The sequence below is a fragment of the Glycine max genome, chromosome 11 (genome assembly GCF_000004515.6).
Source record: "Glycine max cultivar Williams 82 chromosome 11, Glycine_max_v4.0, whole genome shotgun sequence".
Taxonomy (NCBI): domain Eukaryota; kingdom Viridiplantae; phylum Streptophyta; class Magnoliopsida; order Fabales; family Fabaceae; genus Glycine; species Glycine max.
In genome coordinates, this window is record NC_038247.2 from 16,478,397 (window position 1) to 16,505,411 (window position 27,015).

Consider the following 27,015-nt stretch of genomic DNA (forward strand, 5'->3'; position numbering starts at 1 on the left):
ATATTTTTGTTTAAATTATTTTAATAATTATTAGTTGAAAACAATACATTTTCTTTACCTAATCAATATATACCAAAGTCTAATTAAATTCTTTGAATTTGTTATGTTGATTGAAAATAAAGATAAAGATAAAATGTAAATGCAGCTTTTTTTGTGTTTTTAGTATTATTTTTAATATATTAAAAAATTTACTTTGACAATCATTAAAAAAATCATATTAAGCATTTCACATAATTAAACTTTGTCCCACTAGTAAATTAGTATAAATGCATTTGTTGGCAGACAAATTGCCTTAATTGCTTCACATTAAGTTTACGTTTTTTAGCTGGCTATAATAAATTTTAAAATTCAAATTTTGAATAATTCTGAACAATTAATTAGGGCAAAATTTACACTCATTAATTGTTGTAATTAATATTATAGAACCAATTTTTAGTTTAGGAAGCATTAAATTGTAATTAATATTATTGGCATGTGTATTTCCTTTGAACCGTCAAAACTTTTGATTCAATGCAATGTGAAATCAACCAAAACAATTATTTATAAATTTTATATTATTTTATTTAATTAGATTAGATGCTCGAATAACGAACTTTTTCTTTGACTAAATAATTATTTTTGTTAGTAAATGTATAAAGTGTTAATAAATATTAATTAATATTATACTTATTATTATATTTATTTTAACTTATGATTCTTTACTTATTTTATAAATATTTATTACAATATTATGCTGACCAGAATTAAAAAATAAATAAATTATATTTTGAATAAATAATTATTTTTGTTTTTAAATATGCAGAACGTTAATAAATTTATTTTTGTATTTAAATTTATTGTTTCACAACTAAATTGAAAATTTTCTTTTTATTTTCAATTTTTTTTATCATAATTATAAATCACAAATTTTAAAATATATATGTGAAATACAGATTTTTTTTTTTATGATAAACATATGGATGAATATTTTATTTTTGAGAAAGAATTCTCATATGACTGATTAACAAAATAATTTCTACTTAGAAGCATGATCTTTAAAATAAAAAACATATTATTTTACTGCTTATTTAAATATTTGATGTAAAATATAATATTAATATAAATTTTATGTAAAAATAATTTAAATTTAAATTTATTATATTTGGATAATTTTATATATTATCCTTTAAAATATAATATATAAATTTAAATTCTATTTTAACAGAGTATGTATTTTTATATAAGTTTTATTTTTAATTTGAGATTTAACTGTTAAAATAAAATCTGAGACATAATATATCACCAATTTAATATAATAAATAAAATAAGCAGATGGATTTTGTAATTAAATCAAAATAATACTGCCTAGTAACTTTACTTAATCCATAATTAGTGTTTGTGAACGAAATTTGCAACCAGCAAGTAACTAGCAGGTTCGTTGAGATTAGAACACAACACACACTCTCTCTCTCTCTAGCTCTCTTTCTCTCTCTAGAATCACGATCATGAAGTACTGCAACAACAACACCACAAATTTCTGCGCCGCATTGCTTTTTGTTCTCATACTCCATTAGCGTCGCTGTCGCTGTCTCAATTCCGCTTCGCTTTCCCTCTTCTTCTTCCACTCTTTCCAACCGACACAAAAATGGAAGCGGTGGCCGCCGCTTTTCTCTTCGCCGCCGTGGTTCTGTCGGCGGTTGTCGGGTCTCCGGTGACCCTGACGCTGGAAAGAGCGTTCCCTTCGAATGATGGGGTGGAATTGAGTGAGCTCAGAGCGAGGGACAGCCTCAGACATCGTAGAATGTTGCAGTCTACGAACTACGTCGTAGATTTCCCTGTCAAAGGCACCTTCGATCCCTCACAAGTCGGGTAATTCTATCAACCCCTTTTTTAAATTTTGCTTTTTTGTGCTCAATTTCTCTCGTGTGTGTCACCAAATTTATTATTTTCGTCATGTGTGGCTCTTAATTCTGAGCTTCTTTTTTAATGTTTTTAATATAAAATTTGAATGGTAGAAGAATCTATGCTTTTTGAATTTCTCTCCTTTCCAATTCCAATCCTTGTTGTTTTGCTTAATGTTTTTTGCTCTCAATTCAATGCTTTATTATTCGGGAAAAAATTATATATTAAAATTTGTGAATTTTTCCACAGGCTTTACTATACAAAGGTGAAATTGGGTACTCCACCAAGGGAATTGTATGTGCAGATTGACACTGGCAGTGATGTTCTCTGGGTTAGTTGTGGGTCCTGCAACGGTTGTCCTCAGACAAGTGGGCTCCAAGTAAATTTAATTTCCCTGTTCCTTATTTATTAGTTAGTTATAGTTAATTCAGTACTCTGTTGTATGACAATATGATCAATGTACTTTTGGGATTTGCGAATACTAATTGAGTATCATCATTGTTGGATTTGGTTGCAGATTCAGCTCAATTACTTTGACCCTGGGAGTTCGTCAACATCTTCATTGATCTCTTGTTTGGACCGAAGGTGCAGGAGTGGAGTACAGACCTCGGATGCAAGCTGTTCCGGTCGGAACAACCAGTGCACTTACACATTTCAGTATGGAGATGGTAGTGGGACATCAGGCTATTATGTCTCAGACTTGATGCATTTTGCTAGTATTTTTGAGGGAACCTTGACAACAAATTCTTCAGCATCTGTAGTTTTTGGGTGAGCTATCATGAGTTAGAAATAACCGACCTCGTCAAGTAGGATAAGGCTTTTGTTGTTGTTGTATTGTGAGTCTGAAATGGTTCAAAATAGCATTCCCATGTATATGTTAGTTTAAAATTGGAAAGCATTGCCTTATAATTTTGTGCTGTGGAACAGTTGTAGCATCCTGCAGACTGGGGACTTAACAAAGTCTGAGAGAGCAGTTGATGGGATATTTGGATTTGGACAACAAGGCATGTCTGTCATTTCGCAACTCTCGTCGCAAGGAATAGCACCAAGAGTGTTCTCCCATTGCCTGAAAGGAGATAATAGTGGTGGTGGTGTATTGGTTCTTGGTGAAATTGTGGAGCCAAACATAGTTTATAGTCCACTTGTTCCATCACAGTACGTTCATTTGTTAGAGTATATGCTACGTTTCAATTTCTTTATATCAATTATTTATTTGTGGTTTTGTTGTGTGCTATATACATGCTGTTTCCTCGGCTGAAATCTTTGGTAAATGTAGTGCTGCTTAATGGAGTTCTGTTGATATTTATCCTTTAGATTATCTCTTTGACATGAAGATCAAAATTTTTGGTCAAGTGTTGAGTTCTGTTGATCTTTTGTATGAGATGGAAAAAGCATGTTGATAAGTTGATGGTGCTTCTTTTCTTAGTTCCTGGGAACCTAATAAGACAAATAAATAAAATCAATTTATAATATCTAGCACACCGGTTAGGAATATGATTGTGAAACTGTTCACCTGAAGATTATATGGGACTTTGATGGTTTTGTCACTGTACCAATTAACATCTATAGAACTATGGGATGAATGCAGTAGTGTTTTCAATATTTGCAATGTACTTGGGTGCCTGCTCTTGGAAAGGTGCCTTGTGTAAGGTCAAAGCATTTTCAATATCTGCAATGTACTTTTTGTTTAAGCTTTTGATACTCTTAAATTGATTTCTATTTGTATAAAGTGTGATTTTTACCTCAAGTCAGCAAAACTTAGTTTATTGATCTTAACCTTCCTTCCACTGCTTAATAGGTGTCCTTTGGTACATGTAGTGCTTTTATTTTTTTCACTAGGAATTTATAGATAAATTCAGGCACAAATTTGGATTTTAGAACTCTATCATGGTTACTGATTTTTATTTTTACCAAAAATTTGCATTCATTATTGCTTACTTACATATTATATAGAAGTTGAATAAGAATTTTAAAGTCCAAATATATTACTAAACATATTTGTATTGGGAATGGCTTTGGAAGAATATTCTTTGTGAAAAATTGTTAGACTAATTGCTTCCTTGGGAAATATTTCAGGCCTCATTACAATTTAAATCTGCAGAGCATCTCTGTTAATGGCCAAATTGTGCGGATTGCCCCTTCAGTTTTTGCTACATCAAACAACAGAGGTACCATTGTTGATTCCGGAACAACTTTGGCATACCTTGCCGAAGAGGCTTACAATCCTTTTGTCATTGCGGTGAGTTCTGTTAGGTAATTTCTTTTCATCTAATTGATCAATAATAGATAATGCTTTGATTCTTAATGTGTGATTAGCAATAGTGATCTTATTTTCCTTTTTAGGAAATTTATCAATAATTAACAGCAAAATTATTGTTGATGCAGATTGCAGCTGTTATTCCACAATCTGTACGCAGTGTTCTTTCCAGGGGAAATCAGTGTTACTTAATAACCACCTCCAGGTTAAGCTTAACTGTTCATACATATTTTGTTGATTTCTGACATTCTTCTATTCATGTTTGGATTCTAAAAATAGAAGATTTTGACACTCTTTATCTATCTCTTTCTGGCTATTCTGTTTTTAGCAATGTTGACATTTTTCCGCAAGTAAGTCTGAACTTCGCTGGTGGTGCATCTCTGGTTTTACGACCACAGGATTACCTTATGCAGCAGAATTTTATCGTAAGTATTCAAGCTTTAGTTTCCTTTTATTCATTTTTCAAAGGATTAATGTCTGGATTACATGATCTGCGAATATATCGATAGATTTAGATATCTAATAATTTGTTGTGGTATTGCAAAATTATCCTGCAGTAGCAATTGCTGTAAAAGTTCCTTTTGTAGTTGTTATAATTTTAAAATTTTATCATTTTCAATGCCTTTCCTTCTCCCTTACATCTCTTCTAATTCTCATTTTTAAAAATGAGCTTTTATCATTGGGAAAGTTTAGCACACATCTCAAAGCAACTCCGGTTATCTATTCTGAACATTTTTGGCTGCTGCATCGACTAAATATCTGCCTTTATTTTTTCTATGCATCTTACTATTACACATTCTCTAATTTGTCTATTTTGCATGTTATCTCACTCGTACAAGGACATTAACCTGTGTGTTGCAGGGTGAGGGGTCAGTGTGGTGTATTGGCTTTCAGAAAATTTCGGGTCAAAGTATAACTATTCTAGGAGGTATGATGCTAGTTTGAAAACTTTAGTCCTATATCCATGCTATTTTATGGTGATATATCATAAGGATACATAAAAATAAGTTTTTCATGTGTTGAAGTTCAAATAACAATTGTTGGATCTTAAAGCTTATATTTAGAAAGAAAATCCTTATGTTGATTAATTTTTTATATATGCCAACAAATAGTATAGAATCAAATAGTAATCCTTACATTCTTGCTGCTGTTGGGGCTTAAACACTAGAACTAATAACTGCATGTTCTTAATCTTCCAGAATATCAATTATAAAAAATATTGTTCTTGTCTGTAAATTATTGTTATCAGATAACTATCATGTTATGTTTTTCTTCAAGATTATGATACTGACAACATTGCACTCTTTTGCTGCAGACCTCGTATTAAAAGACAAAATTTTTGTCTATGATCTTGCTGGTCAACGCATTGGATGGGCTAACTATGATTGTAAGTTTCACCTACACTACACTGAAGACACATAGCGAACAGCATGTGTAAATCACGATTTCTTTTACTTATGAAGAGTCTTTTTTGCATAACCGTTCCAAGATAAGACTACTAAAGCTCAAGCTTTAGTCTCACCACCAAAAAATTATTTGTTATTAGTTTTTATAAAGCTACATATATTAGCAATAAGGTCTGACATATAGCTCTCTAATTTGAAGTAAAAAAATATCACTCGATTTGTTTTAGGTCTTACTCACCATTGGACCAGCGCTGCTTCTTTAGGGTTGTGTTGCATTGTATGTGTTTTAGGCTACAACATATTCTAATATGTTTTTTTTTTTCAATTTAAATCCATTAATATAGGTTCATTGCCGGTTAATGTATCTGCATCAGCTGGTAGGGGCAGAAGTGAGTTTGTGGACGCAGGAGAGCTGAGTGGCAGCTCTTCTTTACGTGATGGGCCTCACATGTTGATAAAGACACTCTTCCTTGCTCTCTTCATGCACATAACACTAATTTTGTAGCATGCAGAATTGGAACTGATATTCTTTTTTTGCCATGTATATTCTCTTGCTGCTCTATATTTGTGGCAATCGTCAAGACCACACGTTACTACTTGGATATTGCCGCTTGTGTTTTCTTTCTACACAATAGGGTTGTCTATTTTAGCTTCATGTGCTTATGTAATGTAAGTCACTTTTTTTTTGTCAGACATGTCTGTCAGGGATTTTGTATTCTTGTAACATTGTAAATTAACTTGATTATTGATTGAAATTTGAAAGGAAGATACAAGTTATACCTCATTTTTAGAGTTTTGAAATTATCACACTTGTCTGAAATGAAGTATATTTGTACTTATTTACACATTTATTACTTTATCATCTTTCAATCTTCCTTAATTGGGAACCAAATAGTAAATAATAGTATTTCAAAAATATGCATTGACATTAAAAACTGAAACGTCTACAATGACATCATACTTGTGTACAACTTTTTCAAGGAAAAAAAAAGCACTGAAACGTCTACAATGACATCATTTCCAGGTCATGTTTAAATCAAAAATCTAATTAATAAAACGAAATGTCAACAAGACCAATTCTTGGTCAAACCGGTTGTTGGTTCGAGTTGAGTTTTAAAACGCTGGTTTAAATTAAACTTTTGAATCACATGTTACTTTTTGTTTGGTTCGGATGAATTCTCTTCTAAAATTCAAATCAAACTGCACGGCAAACCAAATCATCAGTCACCTTTACTGCCACATTGTTGTCTATGTACTAACTACTAAGTAAAAACTCAAGATCGATGGTAAGGCCACATAGTCATACCTTCAATATGAAGGTCTTTTTTCCAAGGTTGATTCTCCATATCATCTACCCTTGCCCTTACAAAGTTAGTTTTAAGATTAATTTTGGATTATCGATCCTTTTTTTATAGGCAAAATTTAACTTTGTTGATAATTCCAACTTGCATAAAATATGCATGAGCCGAAAGATTGGAAAGAAGCTTAGAAAATATCAAGCTATTTATACAACCCCACCCCTTTCCCACTATCAAATTATCTCTCTTCGTGAAGTTTATTTTATTAGTCTTTTTTTGTAGCTTTAATGGTAGACTTTAGAAGTAGTGATAGAATAGAACTTGTTGCCTAACACTCATCATATGAAGAAAACACAGACCTCATTTTATTATTTCGTTATTGTAGCGTCCTAGTTTCCTCATTTTATTTTTTACATGCAACTTAGATCCCATATGATGAAGAAAATGAAGATTAGAGAGACAGAAAAGTGATAGTAATAGTCGTTAGCATCAGTAGAAATCCGACCAAAATTAACCAAATAATTTTTGGAACTGCAGGTTTCACGACAATCTTTTTAATCCAATGGAACTGATGCTAACTTAAAAAAAGAAAAGAAAAATTAAGAAATGTGGGTGTTATTTTCTAGTATTTTTTGAAGCCTCTTTTAATATTCATTCTAATTTTTATTTTCTAGTTTACAAAACTTCAAGAAGTGAAAAATTATAATTTATGTAGAACAAATCACAGACGAGGATATAAATTAAAATAGTTGGCTCTTTGTCTTGTTACTCTGTTATGCAATGTAAATTTACGTGAAACAATTGAAATATGCCACCAATTATCAATTACCACAGCCGTTAATAACAGCCATAGATTTTAAAAAGAATAAAAAATTGGTAATACGAATGGCTTCACAAGTCACAACATAAAACTCACTTCTCAATTTGTTTGGTGAAACAAAGCCAATATTTACATTTTTACACTGAACACATTAGAATGTTCACAACAGGATATTTGGTACCAGCCACCACCAAAGAAAACACAACAAACTATAAGCAAAGAAGCTGTTAAGTAACATTCCTCAATTTATGCGCTATAACTATGAAATTTATGCGTGTCAAAGGGTGTCAAAGCAGAATAACTATGAAACTTATGCTCTATTTGTCTTGCAATTTCACCATGATACCATTGCCAATTTAGATAACCAACAAAGTTGGTAGAATGACAAAATAGGCTTGCTCAGTTCATTTTGACCCGCAAAAATTGGGATGGGACGGACTAGCTTGCTTTGGCTTGATGAGTTGAACATTCTGATCCACCCGGTCAAGAAGTGAACTGACGAGCTAGTTCATCTTTAAAAAAAAAAAAAAAAAAAAAGGACACATGTACATGTGAAGTTTTCAGTGTGAAGAATCAAGTTTGGTTCTCCTCTTTGCAAAAAGAAAAAAAGACAACATGAAATATACTAATAATCTTTAATAATAATTCTACCAAATAATCAAATTACAACACAAGTGTACCAATTAAATAGCCAAATGACGATCATAACAAAAGTACAAATCAATATCATCTTCTATTTAAAGAAGATTAAATGTAGTCTTAAAAGTTGAACGCGTTTGCATTTTTGTCACCTTGTCCTTCATCGTCTACATCATATATTATTTTTTTATTAGAACTACAACTTTAAACTTCATTTTATAATTATAACATAACTAATAATTACTATTTAAATAAATTAATATAACAAGCTGACGGAACATTGCCTTTCCTACAAGTTGACCATAATTTCCTATTGCTCAACTTTTCTACCCACAACGCTCTGTTTACCGCTTATTCCTTACAATTCTTCGCTAAAATGTTGTTTAAGTTGTAAACTATCTGAAACTTCAAATGCATGATTATAGTAAAGATTAAATTCCCATCCGTCATCCAGCCTGCAAAAAATTGCAACTCTAATGATACTAGGAACGACGCCAAGATATTTGGACCGAAAAGCTAACTGAACTTTGTATATAACTGAACTTTGCATGTAGCAGCAACTAAAATTAAGAAAAAGATAGCAAAATGTTTATAAAAAACTATAAAGCCCAAAAACAAACTTAATCTCATATCAATACCCCCACCACCCCAATCTTCACAAAAAGCATCTCATAAAAGCAAACCCATCTTCACAAAAGCATACCACAGCCTTCAACAGAAGAACATCACATCTTTCACATTTTCCTTAACCGAAGGCAATTTAACCTCAAAGTTAGCAGTCCGGCCTCCACTTGCAGAACCAGAATCTGATGTTTCACCTTCCATGTAATAGCGAGCCCTGAAGGCAGCCAAATGTGCATAATATGCAGGCGGAACTGCAAAAATAGAATAAACTCCGAATGAAATTATGATAATATGTGCACGATCATATATGGAATAGAAAAAAATTTGAGTGTGAAACCTATTGAGACTGATCGAGTACACCTTGCATACCTGAAAATAAAATACTTATTTTTTAGATTGATAATAGTAGTAGAGAAATAATAATGGCAATTAGTGATAATAATAGCAAAAAACAGCAGTGCAGAAGGAGAATTACGTATAAGTCAAGTTATTTGTAAGCATTTGCAACTCGTCAGCAGTGAAGTTATTTTCATCGAACAGCACATGATAATGTGTTGGTCGACTAGTTCCCTGCAAAAACATAAATAGCAGAATCAAAATAGAGAACCTGTCAAATGCCTTAGGAAGAATAAAATAGCATACTAAAGTTGATCCATCTTAGAGTACTGTATTACTTGTATTCCAGCATGACTGTTGAGGTAAAAATCAAACTCCCGAGGGTGGCATATTTGAGTGTCCACGACAGTCCCTTTAACAATAAAGTACACAAAATTAATAATTTTAGATGGGGTGGGGGGCATGTGAAATGCAATACAGCCAAATACAAGAGAGATACAAAACCTGGCAATATATTTCCACTTTTATCTGTCTGATCACGACTTCCGTGTTCTGCAGGAAATAACCTTGTGTGGTGTCTTTTCTGGACCACCACAAAAGTAACACGGGGCATATAGTCTTCTTGTAGTGAGGCACAAGCCTAAAACAAGAAATATCAAAGCAATATTCATGAACATGGAAAATAAATAAATCCTGAACAAGAAGAGCAGTAAGGCAGTTCTTCATACGCGTCGTATTGCATCCATCTCGTACAGCAAAACCTGGCTGAATTGGCCCTCACTTACTCCATCTCTGTTGAGCAATTGAAAAATAAATTTTAAATTAAAATGTAAAATAAAAAGAACAATTCAGTTAAAACCAAATCCAACCTGTAGAATATAATCCTCTCTGGCTTAGTCTTAGTTGATAAACGGAAAGCACGAAGTAATTCCCTGAAAAAACAGAGGCAAGAAAAGCAATTGGATGATTTCTTCACGGTGAGTCTGAGCAGAAATACCACATCAATCCCGTGTCCCCAGTACCTGATAATTCCCGAATGTGTCTTTCCCCTCACAGGATCTTCATGTGTATTATAAAGATCTTGGATGATTTCTTCACGGTGAGTTTGAGCAGAAACAACTCCTCTGTACTTTGTTACATAAGGCCAATCCATTGATGCAACTACCTATACCAACATTCAACAATTAAACAAATTAAAAATGGTACCCAATCAAAAAAACTGCAAATAGTGCTGAAAAGGGAAATTACTGCAGCAATAGAAGGACTATAATCTTCCCCTGGCTGTGGATGTGTTACATCTGCACCCAAGATTATTGTTGGTAAGTCAGACACGTGAGGAATTCTTCTAGTAAATGCATCATTCAATACTGTGTTACTGCCACCAACCTATATAAACAATGACAGGTTTAATATTTAAAAGAAAACAAAAAAAAAATACCAAAACAAAGTTATTTATTGGATAACTTCAACCTTCACATTTATCTTGAGGGCCACATTTTCAAGATATTGTGGCTTCATCTGGTAAACATGCCTCGGAAGACAACACTGAGATACTATCCCTAACTCAGTTTCACAAATACGCTTTATTTTCCCTGCCAAAACGAGAGATTTAACATGATAAAATCAAATTAGGGTGTTCAGTTTGAATATAGAAGGCACTAACCATAGGATCCCTTCAAATCAGGCAAAATTATGATCAATAATTCGAGTCTTCCTTCGTTTGCTAGTTTTGCAATAGCCTGCTTATGCACATTCCCAAGAGCACTCTCTACTTGACTACTATGAACAGATGTTATGGGCAGCAAAGGATCCAAGTTAAAACGCTGGCATAAAATCCAAACAAAAAAGAAAATTATCAATAATGTAACCATAAAATAACACACTAACAAATGGCTCATACTAACAGCTTACCATGCCCTTGTTATTACACATTTTGGCCAACTCTTGACAAAATGAAGCTGCCAAACCTCGGTTTGTTTTTCCAGAAAAGTTGAGGCAAGTCCAATGCTGCACAGCGCCACCATTAACCATTTTCTACAAAATATAACAAGGGACTAAATCTTTGTTCTGCTGCAAACAAATAATTAATTATATAATAGAACTAAGTGGCCTACAATACTCTAATTAAAAATTAATTTAATTCTAATAATTCACTGTTTTTACTACATTATATTACACCACCCATATCTATCATATATATGACAGGTCCATTCACCTGAACATTGACAATACAAATGATAAAATAACTTAACATAAATTTTAAGATTGAACATGAATGTCACATAAAAATCATTATTAGATTACTTAGCAACATAATAAGAACACACAAGTACCACATTTTCTAAGATAAATAATACTCTTCAATAGACTTGGTCATTCAAAGAGGCCACTGCAGTATTTTTAAAACGTTTGTATTAGTTTATTTAAAAACAAAAAAATGCATTCAAAGATTCACCTTATCAATCATATTCCATTGACCTGTTCTGGGTTGAACACATGATTCTCTACCTGTGCCATGATATTTTAGCTGCAGTAACAAAAGACATTTAGATATTATAAATAAAAATTGTCAAATTATTTCAAGCATAATAATATGTATACCATTGGGGGAGGCAAAACCCGAGCATCAAGCAATGCTGGTTCCTCCTTCACTTGAATTCCAAAGTGACACACAAATTTGTCTGTGCTGAAATTACTTTGCTTCACAACCTGTCAAATGGCAAAATGTTGGTCATGAGACAAATACATAACATACATTAGTACATTAATACTTTACGAAGGTACCTGTTTGATAGAGTTTTCTCTATCATGAGGACGCTGACAAGTTGCCCTTAAAAGATTAGTTACTTGCTCCTCATTCAATCTCTTTGTATATCTCTGTCCAGCAACAATTTGACAAAGCTGCAATAAAAAATAAAAATAAATAATCATATTCAAGTCTAAACAAAAACAACTAGTTGCTGTTTACAATTATTATAAATATAAAAAGATAAAGTGGAATAGAGACAAACCTCAACAGGCAAAAAAATTGGTTTACTGTCACTGCCAGCTTGAAGAGCAGGAAGATGTGTATGCTTCAACACAATATTGTATTTCTCATGAAAATATTGAACAACTGAGCTTTTTGTTCTTTTGTCATCAAGAGTAAACCTAAAAGATACCAAAGAACAAAATCCAATAGTTAGATTAATCAAATTATGATCCTGAGCATTTTACATGCAATCAAGTCAAGTATAACAACAGAAAAGAATTTTTAAATTTATTAATTCAAGAAACGAACCAAACAAAACTAATGTGCAAAAGCCTTTTTGCCATTTAAAAAAGAATTAATTTATGATAAAGGAAAGAAGGGAAACAATAGCATAACTTGCTCACATTAACTCTCTGAGTGGTTCTTTTGTGACTCCAGTGATCTTGTAACGTCTAAGATTCTTTCCGTGATTAACTTCTACCTTGATTCCTCTCAATGCTCTCTTAAGCTGCAAATTAGAAAGCAAAAAAGAAAGACATGATGATTCCCATTAATGGTTGCATACAGTTTCTGAATGGCAATAGAGAAAAAATTATAATGAAAACCTTTACAAAAGGATAAACCAGATAATCTACAGTACATAGATTGTTCATTTTCTTATACAACCCCCTTGTTCATTTTCACGGAACTCATTAGCAGGCATGCATAAGCAAAAGGTAGCCCAATACAAATACCTTGATTCGATCCTGATCAGGCAGAGGCTTGGAAGGATTGAGCCTAAAATGGATTTGAATGAAATCAATCACAGGAATAGCTTCATAAAACGCCCTTGCTGACACATCTGCAACACAAGTATGATTCAGTGGACAAAGACAGCATTATTCAAAGCACTCAAAGAAGTATTAACAATTAAACATATATAAACAGAAATCAAAATATATTTAGAGAAGTAAAAAAGCCAACCAATATTTAGAGACAGGCCCATCTGAGTTGGACGAAGGCTCTGGTAATAGCCCCTCCAATACTCCGTTCCGCTACCAAGCGTTCCAGGTTTCCCCAAAAAAGGCGAGAAAAACGATCTTCCCACCACATCGAACCTACATTTGACAACAGCAACAACAAAAGTCAGTAAAACACCGAAAACCACAAATCAAATCAGAATCGAACGAACCAAACAACGACCACGCATGAATAAAAAAAAAAGAAGCATAAACCCAACCTTTCAGATGGAGTAGCACGCAGAACAACATCAAGAGCCTGAATAGTTTCATAAGGACAATCCAACTGACGACGCCTGAGAAACTGCCCGAGATGGTGAAGGTCAGTCCTGGAAGCAAACCTGATGGTGACCCTAAACTCGCGTTCACGTTTTTTTCTAATTCCAAGAGAAACAAATAACCAGCAATCAATCAAATATTATTATTACCACTAATAATAGCTAACGACAAGAAAAACATAAACATTAATGACAGGTTTTAAAAAATAAAACACCTAGCAGGCGCGGAAGAAGACGAGCCTGGTTCATCTTCATCCTTCAGCACGATCACAAAATCCTTCGATTCGAAGGGCAAGGGTCCGGCGGTGAAAAGACTCTTTCGCCCATCGTAGGCCGGTATGCGATTTCCAAGAAACTTTTCACGGTGCGCTTGAACAAGCAGAGTCATAACATCTCTGCAAACCTTCTTCGAATTAATCTCCGGATTGATAGAGACCTGATCATACAATAAACTCTTTCAGAAACATTATCTCAGTGTTTCTTCTCAATCGCACCGGTAAAAAAGTCAAAACAAACAATACTACACTAACATTCAAACCAGAAAATCAAAGTCAAAATAAAATGATGAGATCGTTAGAATGAAATGCATGAGTTCGGTGGTTGAGATTACGAACGTCATAATGAAATAGATCTTGTTCAGCGACTTTGACTTGGAAATGATTCGCTCGAACTTTGATTTTCTTCCCTACAAGACCGAACCCTGGCCGTTCACTGAACCTCACCGCCTTCGTCGACGAAGGCGCCGACGGTTGCAATGTAAGTTGCTTTTCGACAGCGGAAGTGAGAGATTCTGCCGCCGGAGACGGAGACGCGGCACGAACAGGTGCGGCGCCGGAAGGAACGCCGATGGTGGAAGCCGGAGGAGGAGCGGATGGTGCATTCACCGGAGAAGGAGCGGGAACTGAGGAGAATTCTCCGCGGCCACGGCCGCGTCCTCTTCCGGCGGGAGAAGGCGCCGCAGACGGTGGTGCTGGATGGCGTGAATCTGGTTGTTGTTTAGAGCCACCGCGACGAGACATTTTAGAGTAAGAAAGAGGATTTGAGAGAAAGAATATTTGTTGGTTTGACTAGGAGGGAAGGAAGTGTGGTATGCGTGAGTGGGGAGAGAGTAGTGACCTTATAAGTAGAAAAAGAAGACCAACAGCCAATGTAACTTGCAATGAAAGGAGAAAAAGAAGACCAACAGGTAAATGAATTTTAAAAGTTGTCCTTTTTTTTTTCTTTTTTGTATTTTTTTATTTGCAATTAGTAGTTTTCAAATAAGTGGTGATTACTGATTATCCTGCACTCCATCTTGAGTAGTGTGGTGAAAATAGAAGGAATATATGATAAGATAATAATAAAATAATAGTAATATGATAAAATAAAAAAAATTATTGAATGATTATAATTATAATTATTCAAAATGGTAGTAATATTTATGTATATGCTGTATTTTGATAAAAGTGTATGGGAATAAATTATCTTTTCAAAAAAAAAGAAATAAAAGATAAAAAATTACTTGTAAAATTAAAAATTTAGAATTTTTTTCTTCTAACTACTAGTATTTTGTTTTTATCCTATATAAACACATGAGTAATAAATAAAGTAGTCTTTCAGAATGTTAGAAAGAAAACGAATTTATTGACGGTAATGAAAATAACAAGTAATTGCTGGGCATTTAATGTGATAAATAAAAAAATGATTTTTTTTTAATTATGAGTTTTGTAAATCTATTACCATTAATGATTATAAATATTCTAAAATATTAAATGTGCTAAATAATAATAATATTAATACTCTTTCCTTATTATTTAGTATAAAAATAATTAAAAATATACTAATTATCTTTGAAAATATGGAACATTATACATAAAAAGATTAACTTTGATGATGATTGTTTTTAAAAATTAATATTATTTAAAATTAATTTAATTAGTGATTGTTGTAAAAAAAAATTACTCCAAAATTACTAATGTATTTAGATTCCTTAATTATAAAGTAATTTTTGAATAAAAAATCTCTCTCCAAAATTAGCACACTAAAAATATAGGTATAATATTGGATAGGTTGAAATTACTAAAAAAATACTAGTAAAATGTTATGAATATGGGGTTAGCTATAAATGTACCTTTCAGAAATAAATTATTACTGGAAGAAAATTTATACAATTTTGGAATTCCAATGATTAACATTAACTATTTAATTAATGAAAATTTAAATAAGGTGTGTTTCTCTATTTAAGAGTAGTAGTATAAAATTTGGTTATTGCTACTTATGCCTTAAAATTAGCATTACATTTAATAATTGGCGAACATTTTATTTTGCTAGAAGATGAAGTGGAACCAACAGTAAAAAAAAAAAAAGCCAAACTAGTATTAAGACACTCAAGAATCAATGTAATCATGGATGGATCTATATTGTCATCAATTGTTTCACTAAGTAAATCTTTTTACTTAAATATACTAAATAATTAGTGTTTTGCTCCATAGAAAAATAAATGTTACTTCACAAAATAAATTTTTGTATAAAAAGAATATAAAAAATTATAAAAGATAAAATAAAATAAATTAATCCTATTTTTATCCAATTTATTCTTTTAAATTTATAAAAACTTAAATATTTTGTTTTTTAACATGAAATTGTATATTTTATAAAAGCTAATACTATTTTTCACCTGGGACTATTTTTTTGTCTTCACTAAAAAATCTTTGGGATCCATCATTGAATGTGATGCACTTGATTTTAATTTACTAGTGTAACAACTTGTAATTTGCACATGTTTCTTTATTTATGCATGTGTGCATCAGTGTGCATATATTTGTAAGTATATTTCATAAGTATTTATCAAACAAGTTTGAAACAAAAAAAAAAATTAACAGCAAATAATTTTGACAGTCTGGGAAACTGAAATGGAAAAATAAACTTTAAAAAATAATGCAAAAAAAAAATACAATGAAATAAAGGAAGAAAAGTAAAAGTTAGACTGTCGAAGAAGGAGGAAAGGAATAAAACATATGAAAAGATGAATAAAAAATCTATTTGAAAATTTAAATAGAAATAAAATTCAATTCAAATAATTAATAAATAATCAAATTGAAAAGATGGATGATCTTAATTATATATAATTATTTTGAAATAATTATAATTAAATATTTAATTGTTGGGTTACTTGACTAATAACATGAAAATTCTGTAATATTACTCAGTTTTTATTAATTAATTATAATATGTTCTTCAGATAAACAGTTTTTCATATTAATAAGCATATTCAAAATTTTTTATCAGAAAAATAATTATTAAAAATTTATATATGATAATATATTTAAATTTTTCTGATTGTAAATTTAATATTAAAATTATTATCTAAAAAATATACTATTTTTTATTTTTAAATGTTTTATAATAAATTAAATTTATGAACATATTTTTAAATATAGTCTAAATCATAAAAAATTTAAAATATAAGAAAATATAATTATAAAAGATCTTCGGTGTCTAATTTAAATATTCACACCACTTAATTGAATTATTCTTTCAATGACCAATATTTTAATATTTAAATTCAATTTGTAACCGAATCAAATTAATATAAACCACCAAGATGATGGTATGTGTCATTTCAACTTAAAAAGATGATCTGGTTTTGATATGTATCATCCAAACTTATTTTTTATTCTCAAATTTAATATTATAGATTTAAAATTTTATTTATAACATTAAGTAACTAAACATGGCATATGACTGAAATTAGTCACACATATTGAGAAAGATTGCCTTAATTTATTTTAATCACAAAATGAACAGAATTTAGGAGCAATAATAACTTAGTTAGTTTTAATATCATTTTAACTAAAATTAAAATTTTAACAACTCATACAATAAAAATTAATATTGAAGATTGACACTGAATACCAAAGTGAATAATTACTTTTACTAATTAGAAATAATATTTAAAACATTTATTAAAAATAATATTTAAAACATTTTTTAACTTTTTGAGTAAAAATAGTCATTGATTGCTATAATCTTTTATGTTGTGTTTAACGACTAATTATATAAAAAAATATTTTATAAATATCACAAAAAAGTTGTTTTTATAAAAACAAAATAATCTAAATATGTAATTAATCGATAGCTAATTAAAAACGTGTATGAAAGAATTATATTACAGTAATATATGCAAAAAGCCCACATCAATAGCAAAATAATAAAAGTCTTTTTCAACTATTTCAGTCACAATGTTAATATATTTCAATTAAATTGTTAAAGAATAACACTCTTGGTATTTATGATGTTATATAAAAAAATTATTTTTGTGATATTTTTACCTTGTAAATTACCACTGAAAATATATTTTACTTTATAAAACAAACACAAACATGATGAATTTTCAATATAATATAATTATTTCTTACAATGTCATTGACACTTTATTTGGCTGTGAGAAAGGGAACAGTGCAAGTGAAAGGGGATACTGTAATTGAAAAAAGAAAAAAAAAATAAAGTAAAAATTAAAGGTTGTTTAATTGAAGTGAAATAAAATAGAAAAATAAGTGAAAATAAATTTGACAAGGTTTGATTTGAAAGAAAATAAATAAAAAGAAACCTAATTATTAATGAAAATTCATTTTACCATTGAATTGAATATAAACATGGTTTTTTTTTGGGGGAGGGGTGTTAAATTACATACCACCATTTATAGCCATATAGCCGATTATGGGTAGGCTATAATCAATTATATGGCCTCACATGGACGTAACCTCACCTCACCTCACCGTAGGTTTTGCACGTCTAGTAAGAGAAATATTCAGTTTGTTTTGATAAAGTGTGAGTGTATTCTTCATTTATACTCTTTTTTTTTTTATATTAAAGAAAGGCTTTCGGCCTATGTAATTTCTATGTGGGAAAACATTCCCAACAAGATCAACTAACAATAAAGTAGTATATCCAAAGACGTGGAGTGATCCATAACGCTAAAGACTTTGCCGCATTATTAGCTTTCATATAGGTGTGAGATGTGTGGACTTGTCAAGCCTTCAACACCCAAATTAAAGCTTAATATGGTTAATCAATGTTAAGTAGTGATGATTGTAAAGTGAAGCTTCATTGATGAGTTAAGTTTGATAGTAAGTGTAATACTCAAAATTCGAATTCATTTTTCCCGTGCTAACTCTAATGTTGTTATATGACCCCCATAATTCCACCACGAGGACAATGCAGGTTCACAAGTTCCTGTAAAACCCAACAATCCAAACTCCCCGTTCATTCCTTAAAACCCCATCACATGCTACAAATATTCATCCAAGCAATAGAATATCAATGTAAGGTATTATGCATATGTGGCATATATAGAAGATGGTTTACTTTGCTGAATATCACGGACCATTATCTAGGTATGCGTAACAACAACTTGGGGTGGAAACATGATATGAACACTTTGATGTTTCCTTTATTACAAAGATTCCAAACAATGACATTGAAAGTAATGTGCCAATGTTTATCAGTTAATTAAGTAGTTGTGTTCCTTCGGATCAGGATTAGACATCAAACAGTTAACCAAACTAAAAATTAAAGAAAGAATCACAAAAACAAAATCCCAACACCTGATGCCAAATCTATTTAGCATAGGGGCAATCCATTAACAAATTTGGGTTAATTTATTATTGTTCTTTGGCGGCACTTGCTACAAGAATTATCCTCCGTAATCCCACACAAGAATTTAGAGAATACGAGATTAAGGATTTTTCAATGTTTGCCATCAGAGTGTAGCTTGACAAATCCATCAAAAAATTGGATTAAACGAGGTTGACATTCTTTAATATGCACAATTTAGTCTTTTCAATATTATCTCCCTCTCATGAAGCAACACAAAAAAAATATAATTTTACTATACCAAAATGGTGTTTAGAAAAAAATATTTTGTATGAAATAAAATGAAATAAAAAAATCTTTAAAACTTACACCTGCATTTTACAAAACGTATGCATTGTATACTGAATTTTAGAAATATAAAACTATTTTCAAAAGATAAAGTGTTATTATTAAAAAAACAACGGCTTAATAGATATAACTTATGGTAAATAGAATTTTTATAACAATGCATGTAAAGTTTACCTATAATAAAAATTAAGACTTTCTATACATGAACATTTATTAAAATGTTCAATAAATATTTATAATACACTAGTTTAAATAATTTTAACTAAAATACTTTTTGTATAATATATGTATTTTTAAAATTATTATATATGAATTTTTTTAACTTGCATAGTAATTGCAAGAAAATTATAGGACTAACATTATTTTTATTTACCAGTTGATAATATTAAATTTTAGCATTCAAAGATACATAAAAATTACTATAATTTTTTCAAAGTTGTAATGAAACGTATGTAAATGAAGAAAAAAAAACAATAGTATTGCTACAATAATGGATAATTTTTTAAGGAAAAAAGAAATAGAAAGGAGAAATTTTGATTTGCTCACATGCTGGTGTTGCTGAATAACCGGGGAGGGAAATGGAAGCGTCCTTGAGAAGTTACATGGTCACCCGCGTTTCGCCATCACAACGCGAGTAACATCCAAATTCCAAGGAAGGCGCGTGAAGAAAAAAAACATTAATTTTGGAATAACCACCAGTCATTCACGGTGCGTAGGCGGCGTTGCAGAACTCCCACTTTTCGTTCATTGTGACATCATACATGTCATCTCTTTTTAAGATAATTTTATCATCATATTAGTATTTATTAAATTTATCAATTTATACTTTTATAATTTATTTATTTTTTATCTGTCTTCTTTCTCTTCAAATTCACCTAAAATAAACTGAATCGTCGGTTATAGTTATATTTTTAAAAAATATCATTTTTTTCCAATGAAAAAAACATCATCCGGTTTTGGTATATTCTTCGTTCCGTACTGTTCCAACTTTTTCAATAGGAAAGCCTCTTACCTTTTTTCTCTGTATATCTGACGTGTTTGAATGAAAGAAGAAAAAGATAGAGGAAAAAAATGAATAAAATATTTACACTTTATTAAAATAAAAAAATAAAAACAATTTTTTTTCTTCTGTTGTTCAATTCAAATTTCAAAGCCTCTAAACCAAATACTAGTGATGAATTTTGGTAGAGGAAAAATAGAAAAAGAAAGGAGAAGTAATTTTTAAATTTATTTATTTTATTTTAATTTAAATATTTTTTCTCTTTCATTAATTATTTTATCTTTTCTCCAGGCAAACAACCCTTAGGAGAAGTGTACTATACTACACTACTACTATTTCAATCCAAATAGAGTTATTATGCTTTACAGCGTTTTAAATGACTATTATATGAAATATTATTATGCTTTAACAAGTGTCATGAGAACTTTAATATTAGAATATTGAGTGGTTATATAAAATTTGTGTCATTCCAGGGTTGAATTTAGACTTTAAGATAAGAATAAAAATATTGTATTCGTAAAAGTGGCACGCAAATTTGTCAGTTATTATGTTACGCGTCCGTACAGTCGTATCCTTGCCAGGTAAGTTATGGTTGGTCTCTGGAAACTTCTGAGAGAGGGACCAGAAACTTGTACCAACCCACTTGGAAGGTGACCAGAAACTAGTGTGAAAGTGTGAACGATGCTGACTCTATTTCATCATCAAGTTTCCTTTCTCCTTTTTTCTTTTTTCAATCCTCTCTTGGAAACTTGGAATAGTTATTAATTCATACTTTTACTTTCTCGTCTTTATAAGATTTAATTATTTTAATTTATTATTTTTTAAAAAAATAATTAATTTAATCGTTAGTAATAAATTTATATATTTTTTAAATTGTTATTGTCATTAATGTTTTTTCTTTCAATTTTTTGTCAATATATATATATTTCTTTTAATGAAAAATATTTATAGTATAAAAATAATGAATGTAAAAAATATTATAAATTAAATTTTATAGAAAAGAATAAATATTATTTCTAACTTTGATCCTAGAGAGGAACAAAGGACCGTTTCTATACCTTAAAAATTAAAATAGAGTAGTTTTTTTTTACAATAAAATAGAGTAGATTGAGAAAGGAAAAACAACGAAATAAATGATAAAGGATGTGTTAGGAAAATAAAAATTACTTTATAAAACATTTTACTGGAATTAAAAACTGTAGCGATTCAAGGATTTTTATATTTTCCTGCTCGTTTGTTGCATTCCACTTCAATTTCCTTATTTTCTCATGTGTGATATACTTATTTTTTTGAGATATTAATTAAAAAATGTTAATATATGTTTATTATAATTTTTAACTCACTCTTTTTTTTATAAATTTATTATTTTTCTATATATATATATATATATATATATATATATATAACTTTGGTGAGTTTGCTTATTGGTTTTATCACCATTCTAATTTGTTTCTTATAATCAGACTTTACCGTTTACACATACCGCAAAAAGTAAAAAAAAATATAAATAATCAAATTCATCTTATGACGTGATAATAAATTAATTTTTAAAATATAAAAAATATAAATTTGATTTTTGAATGTATAACAAATTAGTTATATAATTAAATTTGTGAAATCATTTTATTATTAAGTTATAATGTTTAACGAACAATAAGTTATATTTTTTAGAATTAATTTGACTTATAAAATTTAAGAATTAATTTGTTATTAGAGTCTTTGCATGACTAATTTGTTATACTTTTATATATTTAGAAATTAAATTAATTTTTTTTAAAAAAACTAATTTATTAACCCATGATACTTTTTATAATGAATTTAACTATTTATCTAAAAAATATCTTTGATATATTTATTTTGTATTGTCCTTTTAGTTTTCCTTTTTATATAAATTACACATATCTTTTGCTAAATTTAAATCAAATAAGAATATCATTTAAATTTAATATGATTACATATTTAAGATTTGATGGCCGAGTAACTAAAACAAGTTGTGTCAATTGATATGAGAAGTTCTTTGCTATATACATATTTTTTTATTATATTTTTTTATATCGGGATGACCTATATACTATAATACATTGTTTGGTGTATTTTAGGTCCTTAAGGTTACTAATTTAATTCCCGCATGGGCATTATGAAATATGTAATGCCATGTTGCTTTTCGTTGCACACATGGCAGGCTTGACAGCAGGGAGAATGAAACCTTTGAGGGTAAAATGGAGAAGAAAATGGAACAGTTCAAGAGTAAAATAGAGAAGGAAATGTGTACATTAAAAAGGAGGATATTATTAATAGGTCACGTGTGAACGACATGAGAAAAAGATAGGTTTGATGAGGAATAACAATTTAAGGTTAAGAAAAGAAAACTGTTTCTTGGGCACCTTTGAGTTATTTATAATTTGAGAAAGAAAAAAAAGTAATTAATTTAATTGATGATATAAATAAAAAGAAAGAATAATTATTAATTGAGTTTTTGAAATTTTTAATTGTCAAAATGTAATAACTCGAAAAGAAAATGTGTAAAATATTATTGATGCATGATATTATAATTTTTAATTTTACGTTATTAAGGTTTTTTCTGTTTTGCTGTTCGTTTGTTGCACTTCACTTCCCATTCCCTTATTTTCCCCTCTATGATATACTTATTTTTGAAGATACTAATTAAAATTAAAAAATTGAAAACATTTTATTAGTATATGTTATCATAATTTTTAATTAACTTTCAATGTTGTTTTTAATAAATTTATTCATTTCTTTCATTACATAATGCTTTAAACACGAATCCAACTCAAGAAAAAATGTTGGGAGTTACTAGGTGCACCCAATAATTATGTGAATGGGCAAAATTATCCTTGTTTAAAAAATGTGAATACCTTCATACGGAAGAAGTTCTTCCGTTGTTGTTATTTTTAACTGCGGAAGAACCTTTTTCCGTGCGATTTCACTGAAGAAGTTCTTCTGCAGGAAGTCGCGGAAGAATGTTTTTTCACAGTTGGAAATAACAACAGCGAAATAACTTTATGGAAGAACCTTCTTCCGTGAGTTAATTTGTTTTTTTTGTTTTTAAATTTTTGGATTATTTTGTATTTGTCTATGTTATTTTGTATTTTATATTTTACTATTACAAAATTTAATGCATATTTAATTCAGGTTATTATTACAAAATAAAAAATATTTATTTAATATATATTAAATTTTGTAATAGTAAAAAAAAATTATGATAATAAATATTTTTTATTTTTAAAAAAATATACGAATTAAATATTTTTTATTTAATTTGGGTTATTATTACAAAATTTAATGTATATTTAATTTGGATTACTATTACAAAATTTAATGCATTAAATATTTTTATAATAGTAACCCGAATTAATGCATTAAATATTTTTTATTTAATTTGAGTTACTATTACAAAAGTTAATGCATTAAATATTTTTGTAATAGTAACACGAATTAAATATGCATTAAATATTTTTTATTTAATTCGGGTTATTATTACAAAATTTAATGTATATTTAATTTTGATTACTATTACAAAATTTAATGCATATTTAATTCGGGTTACTATTATAAAATAAAAAATATTTATTTAATATATATTAAATTTTGTAATAGTAAAAAATTTGTGATAGTAAATATTTTTATTTTTAAAAAAATATACGGATTAAATGATTCGTATGATTTATATCAAAATTAATTATCACAAAATTTATTATTTAAATTTACATGCACATTAAATATGCATTAGAAATTGTAGTGATATAGTAACATTATTTATTTTATAACCTAATTGACTCATTATCCCAGTTGATTAGAGCGTTGTGCTAATAACCTATATATTATTTAATCTGTATATTTTTTAAAAATAAAAAATATTTACTATCACAATTTTTTTTACTATTACAAAATTTAATATATATTAAATAAATATTTTTTATTTTGTAATAATAACCCGAATTAAATATGCACTAAATTTTGTAATAGTAACCCGAATTAAATAAAAAATATTTAATGCATTAATTTGGATTACTATTACAAAAATATTTAATGCATTAAATTTTGTAATAGTAACCAAGATTAAATAAAAATATTTAATCCGTATATTTTTTTAAAAATAAAAAATTTTTACTATCACAAATTTTTTTACTATTACAAAATTTAATATATATTAAATAAAAAAATTTATTTTGTAATAATAACCCAAATTAAATATGCATTAAATTTTGTAATAGTAAAATACAAAATACAAAATACAAAATAACATAGGCAAATACAAAATAATCCAAAAATTTAAAAACAAAAAAAATAAAGTAACTCATGGAAGAAGGTTCTTCCGCAGAAATATTAAGGGGTATTTTGGGAATTGTAAAAAATTGTTGGGTGCATCAGCAATCTTGCTGGGTGCCCCTAACAATTCCCAAAAACGTTAAGTCTAAGGCGTACGAGGCCCACATGCAAGAAGTGGGCCTTATATGATATGAACTTTACACGTGGATCAAGAATATCATTGGATAAATGCTTGGGTGTTGTTAGGTGCACCAACATTATTGCTTGTGCATCCAACAATTTATTCTAATTCCATAAATGCCCCTGTACCTTCTTCATTTTAAAGTTGTTGTTTAAGCTTTTTTTCATTTATGGTTCGCTTTGTTGTTTGCTTTCTCCTTTTGGTGTTGGTTTTTCATTGTTGAGAGAGGTGTCGCTTTGGTGGAGGTGAAAGTGTTACGGGTCGGTGGTGATTGTTACGATGGTTGGTTCGTCGTTAGAGGTACACCAGGTACGCGTTGTTGTTGGGTGAGTGAGTTGATCTATATGTGCAATTTCAACATACGGATCAAGTTGATCCGTATTTGTTGTTTGCTTTCTCCTTTTGGTGTTGGTTTTTCATTGTTGAGAGAGGTGTCGCTTCGGTGGAGGTGAAAGTGTTACGGGTCGGTGGTGATTGTTACGATGGTTGGTTCGTCGTTAGAGGTACACCAGGTACGCGTTGTTGTTGGGTGAGTGAGTTGATCTGTATGTGCAATTTCAACATACAGATCAAGCTGATCCGTTAGGTTTATACGAATCAACTTGATTCATATGTTGAAATTACACATATGTATGAACTTGATTCGTATAAATCATACGGATCAAGTTGATGTGTATGGTTTATACGAATCAAGTTGATCCGTATGGTTTGCAAATTTTGAATTTTGTAAAAAAAATTTAAAGTTTAATTTTTTAAAATTATTAATATGTTTGTTTGTAAATTTGTAAAAAGAAATTATTTTTTATATGTGCATTTGAAATAATTCGTATGTAGATTGATATAGGGTTTTTGGTTTTTAATATATATGATTATGAATTCTAGTGTTTATAAAATGGTATGCAGTAAAAGACTATGTAAAGTTTTGTATGATATTATATGTATAGTGCGATTAGGTGTTGTATGTTTGTCATGTGGAAATTTTTGATTTGTTGTTAAGATGGACGAAGATCAATGGATATATGATAGTATAATGTCTGAAAAAATTGGTATGGATGATGAAAATGAACAAGAATGTGGTGTGAATGAACAACATGTTGATTGTTCGGATGCATTCAATACTTCTCAGGTAATAATCTTCATTATTGTTATTAAATTGATAAAATGAATGTCCCTTTGAAGACTAAAATTGTTTGGGTTGCGTTGTAGGTGTTTGCTACCCGAGATGATATTTTGCAGTGGGCTCGATCAGTTGCTCATGAAAACAGATTTGTGGAGGTGATTATGAGGTATGACACAAACACTGGTATTAAGGAAGGACTTCATTTGTGTTAATTGGTTATGAAAGGAGTGATTAGTATAGGTCTAGGAAGAAAAATTTTGTTAGAAGAGATACTGGGAGTAGGAAATGTGAGTGTCCCTTCAAGTTTCGTGGGAAACCAGTGGTTGGATGACAAGGTTGGATAGTGAAGTTAATGCATGGGAGTCATAATCATGAATTGACGAAGTCATTAGTTGAATATCCATACGCTGAGCGATTGACTAAGGATGAAAATACAATTATTGTTGATATGGAAAAGTCAATGGTCAGACCAAGAAACATTATGCTAATATTGAAGGAGCACAATGTCAATAGTTGTACAACAATCAGACAAATATACAATGCAAAAGTGCAAACCAAGAAACATTCATTGTGCATGTGAGCTATCTAACAATGTTCTTGGTAGCATCCCACTAGATTCAATCCATATGTTTTGGAGGAGACTATGTTTTTCAAACCAAGGGTTATTTGAGCCCTAAGTGACCATAAAGGAAGAGATGAAAACCATATCTAAGCGATTTGAGGAACTTGATGTTTGTGGTAAAGTAACTCTAAAGAGAACTTCAGGAAATTACATACCCTGATCAAAACTGTATGTGTCCTCCTCCAGAAAAGGTCAACACTAAAGGTGCACAGAAGAAATCGATGAACATAAACCAAAGATCAACAAAGCATGATCTGTCTTACTGGAAGTATGTTGATGCTTTACATTCTGTGCAAAATAGTAATTAAAACATAAAATTCATAAATAAAATAACAACTACATAATTAAATTATATATGACTATTTTTCATTG

The 27,015-nt window shown here is 29.8% G+C and overlaps 2 protein-coding genes across 2 annotated transcripts; one reads left to right on the forward strand and one right to left on the reverse strand.

Moving 5' to 3' along the window:
* The first annotated feature begins 1,303 nt into the window (after positions 1–1,303).
* Positions 1,304–6,328, forward strand: LOC100811632 (aspartic proteinase 36). The gene is made up of 10 exons (XM_003538114.5): positions 1,304–1,848; positions 2,131–2,260; positions 2,399–2,649; positions 2,809–3,036; positions 3,958–4,120; positions 4,267–4,343; positions 4,467–4,563; positions 5,000–5,066; positions 5,454–5,525; positions 5,889–6,328. Exons 1-10 carry the CDS (start codon positions 1,625–1,627, stop codon positions 6,047–6,049), a joined length of 1,470 nt encoding a protein of 489 aa, XP_003538162.1. The 5' UTR covers positions 1,304–1,624; the 3' UTR covers positions 6,050–6,328.
* A 2,475-nt stretch (positions 6,329–8,803) lies between these two features.
* AGO5 (argonaute 5) lies at positions 8,804–14,645 on the reverse strand. The gene is made up of 22 exons (XM_014764149.3): positions 14,123–14,645; positions 13,724–13,944; positions 13,452–13,607; positions 13,196–13,329; positions 12,967–13,073; positions 12,637–12,740; positions 12,273–12,411; positions 12,046–12,162; positions 11,863–11,970; positions 11,717–11,788; positions 11,173–11,295; positions 10,925–11,084; positions 10,732–10,853; positions 10,510–10,647; positions 10,284–10,426; positions 10,131–10,193; positions 9,990–10,053; positions 9,766–9,901; positions 9,600–9,673; positions 9,401–9,495; positions 9,263–9,294; positions 8,804–9,176 (listed from the first exon to the last, which is right to left on the reverse strand). Exons 1-22 carry the CDS (start codon positions 14,525–14,527, stop codon positions 9,013–9,015), a joined length of 2,877 nt encoding a protein of 958 aa, XP_014619635.2. The 5' UTR covers positions 14,528–14,645; the 3' UTR covers positions 8,804–9,012.
* Between the last annotated feature and the right edge of the window lie 12,370 nt (positions 14,646–27,015).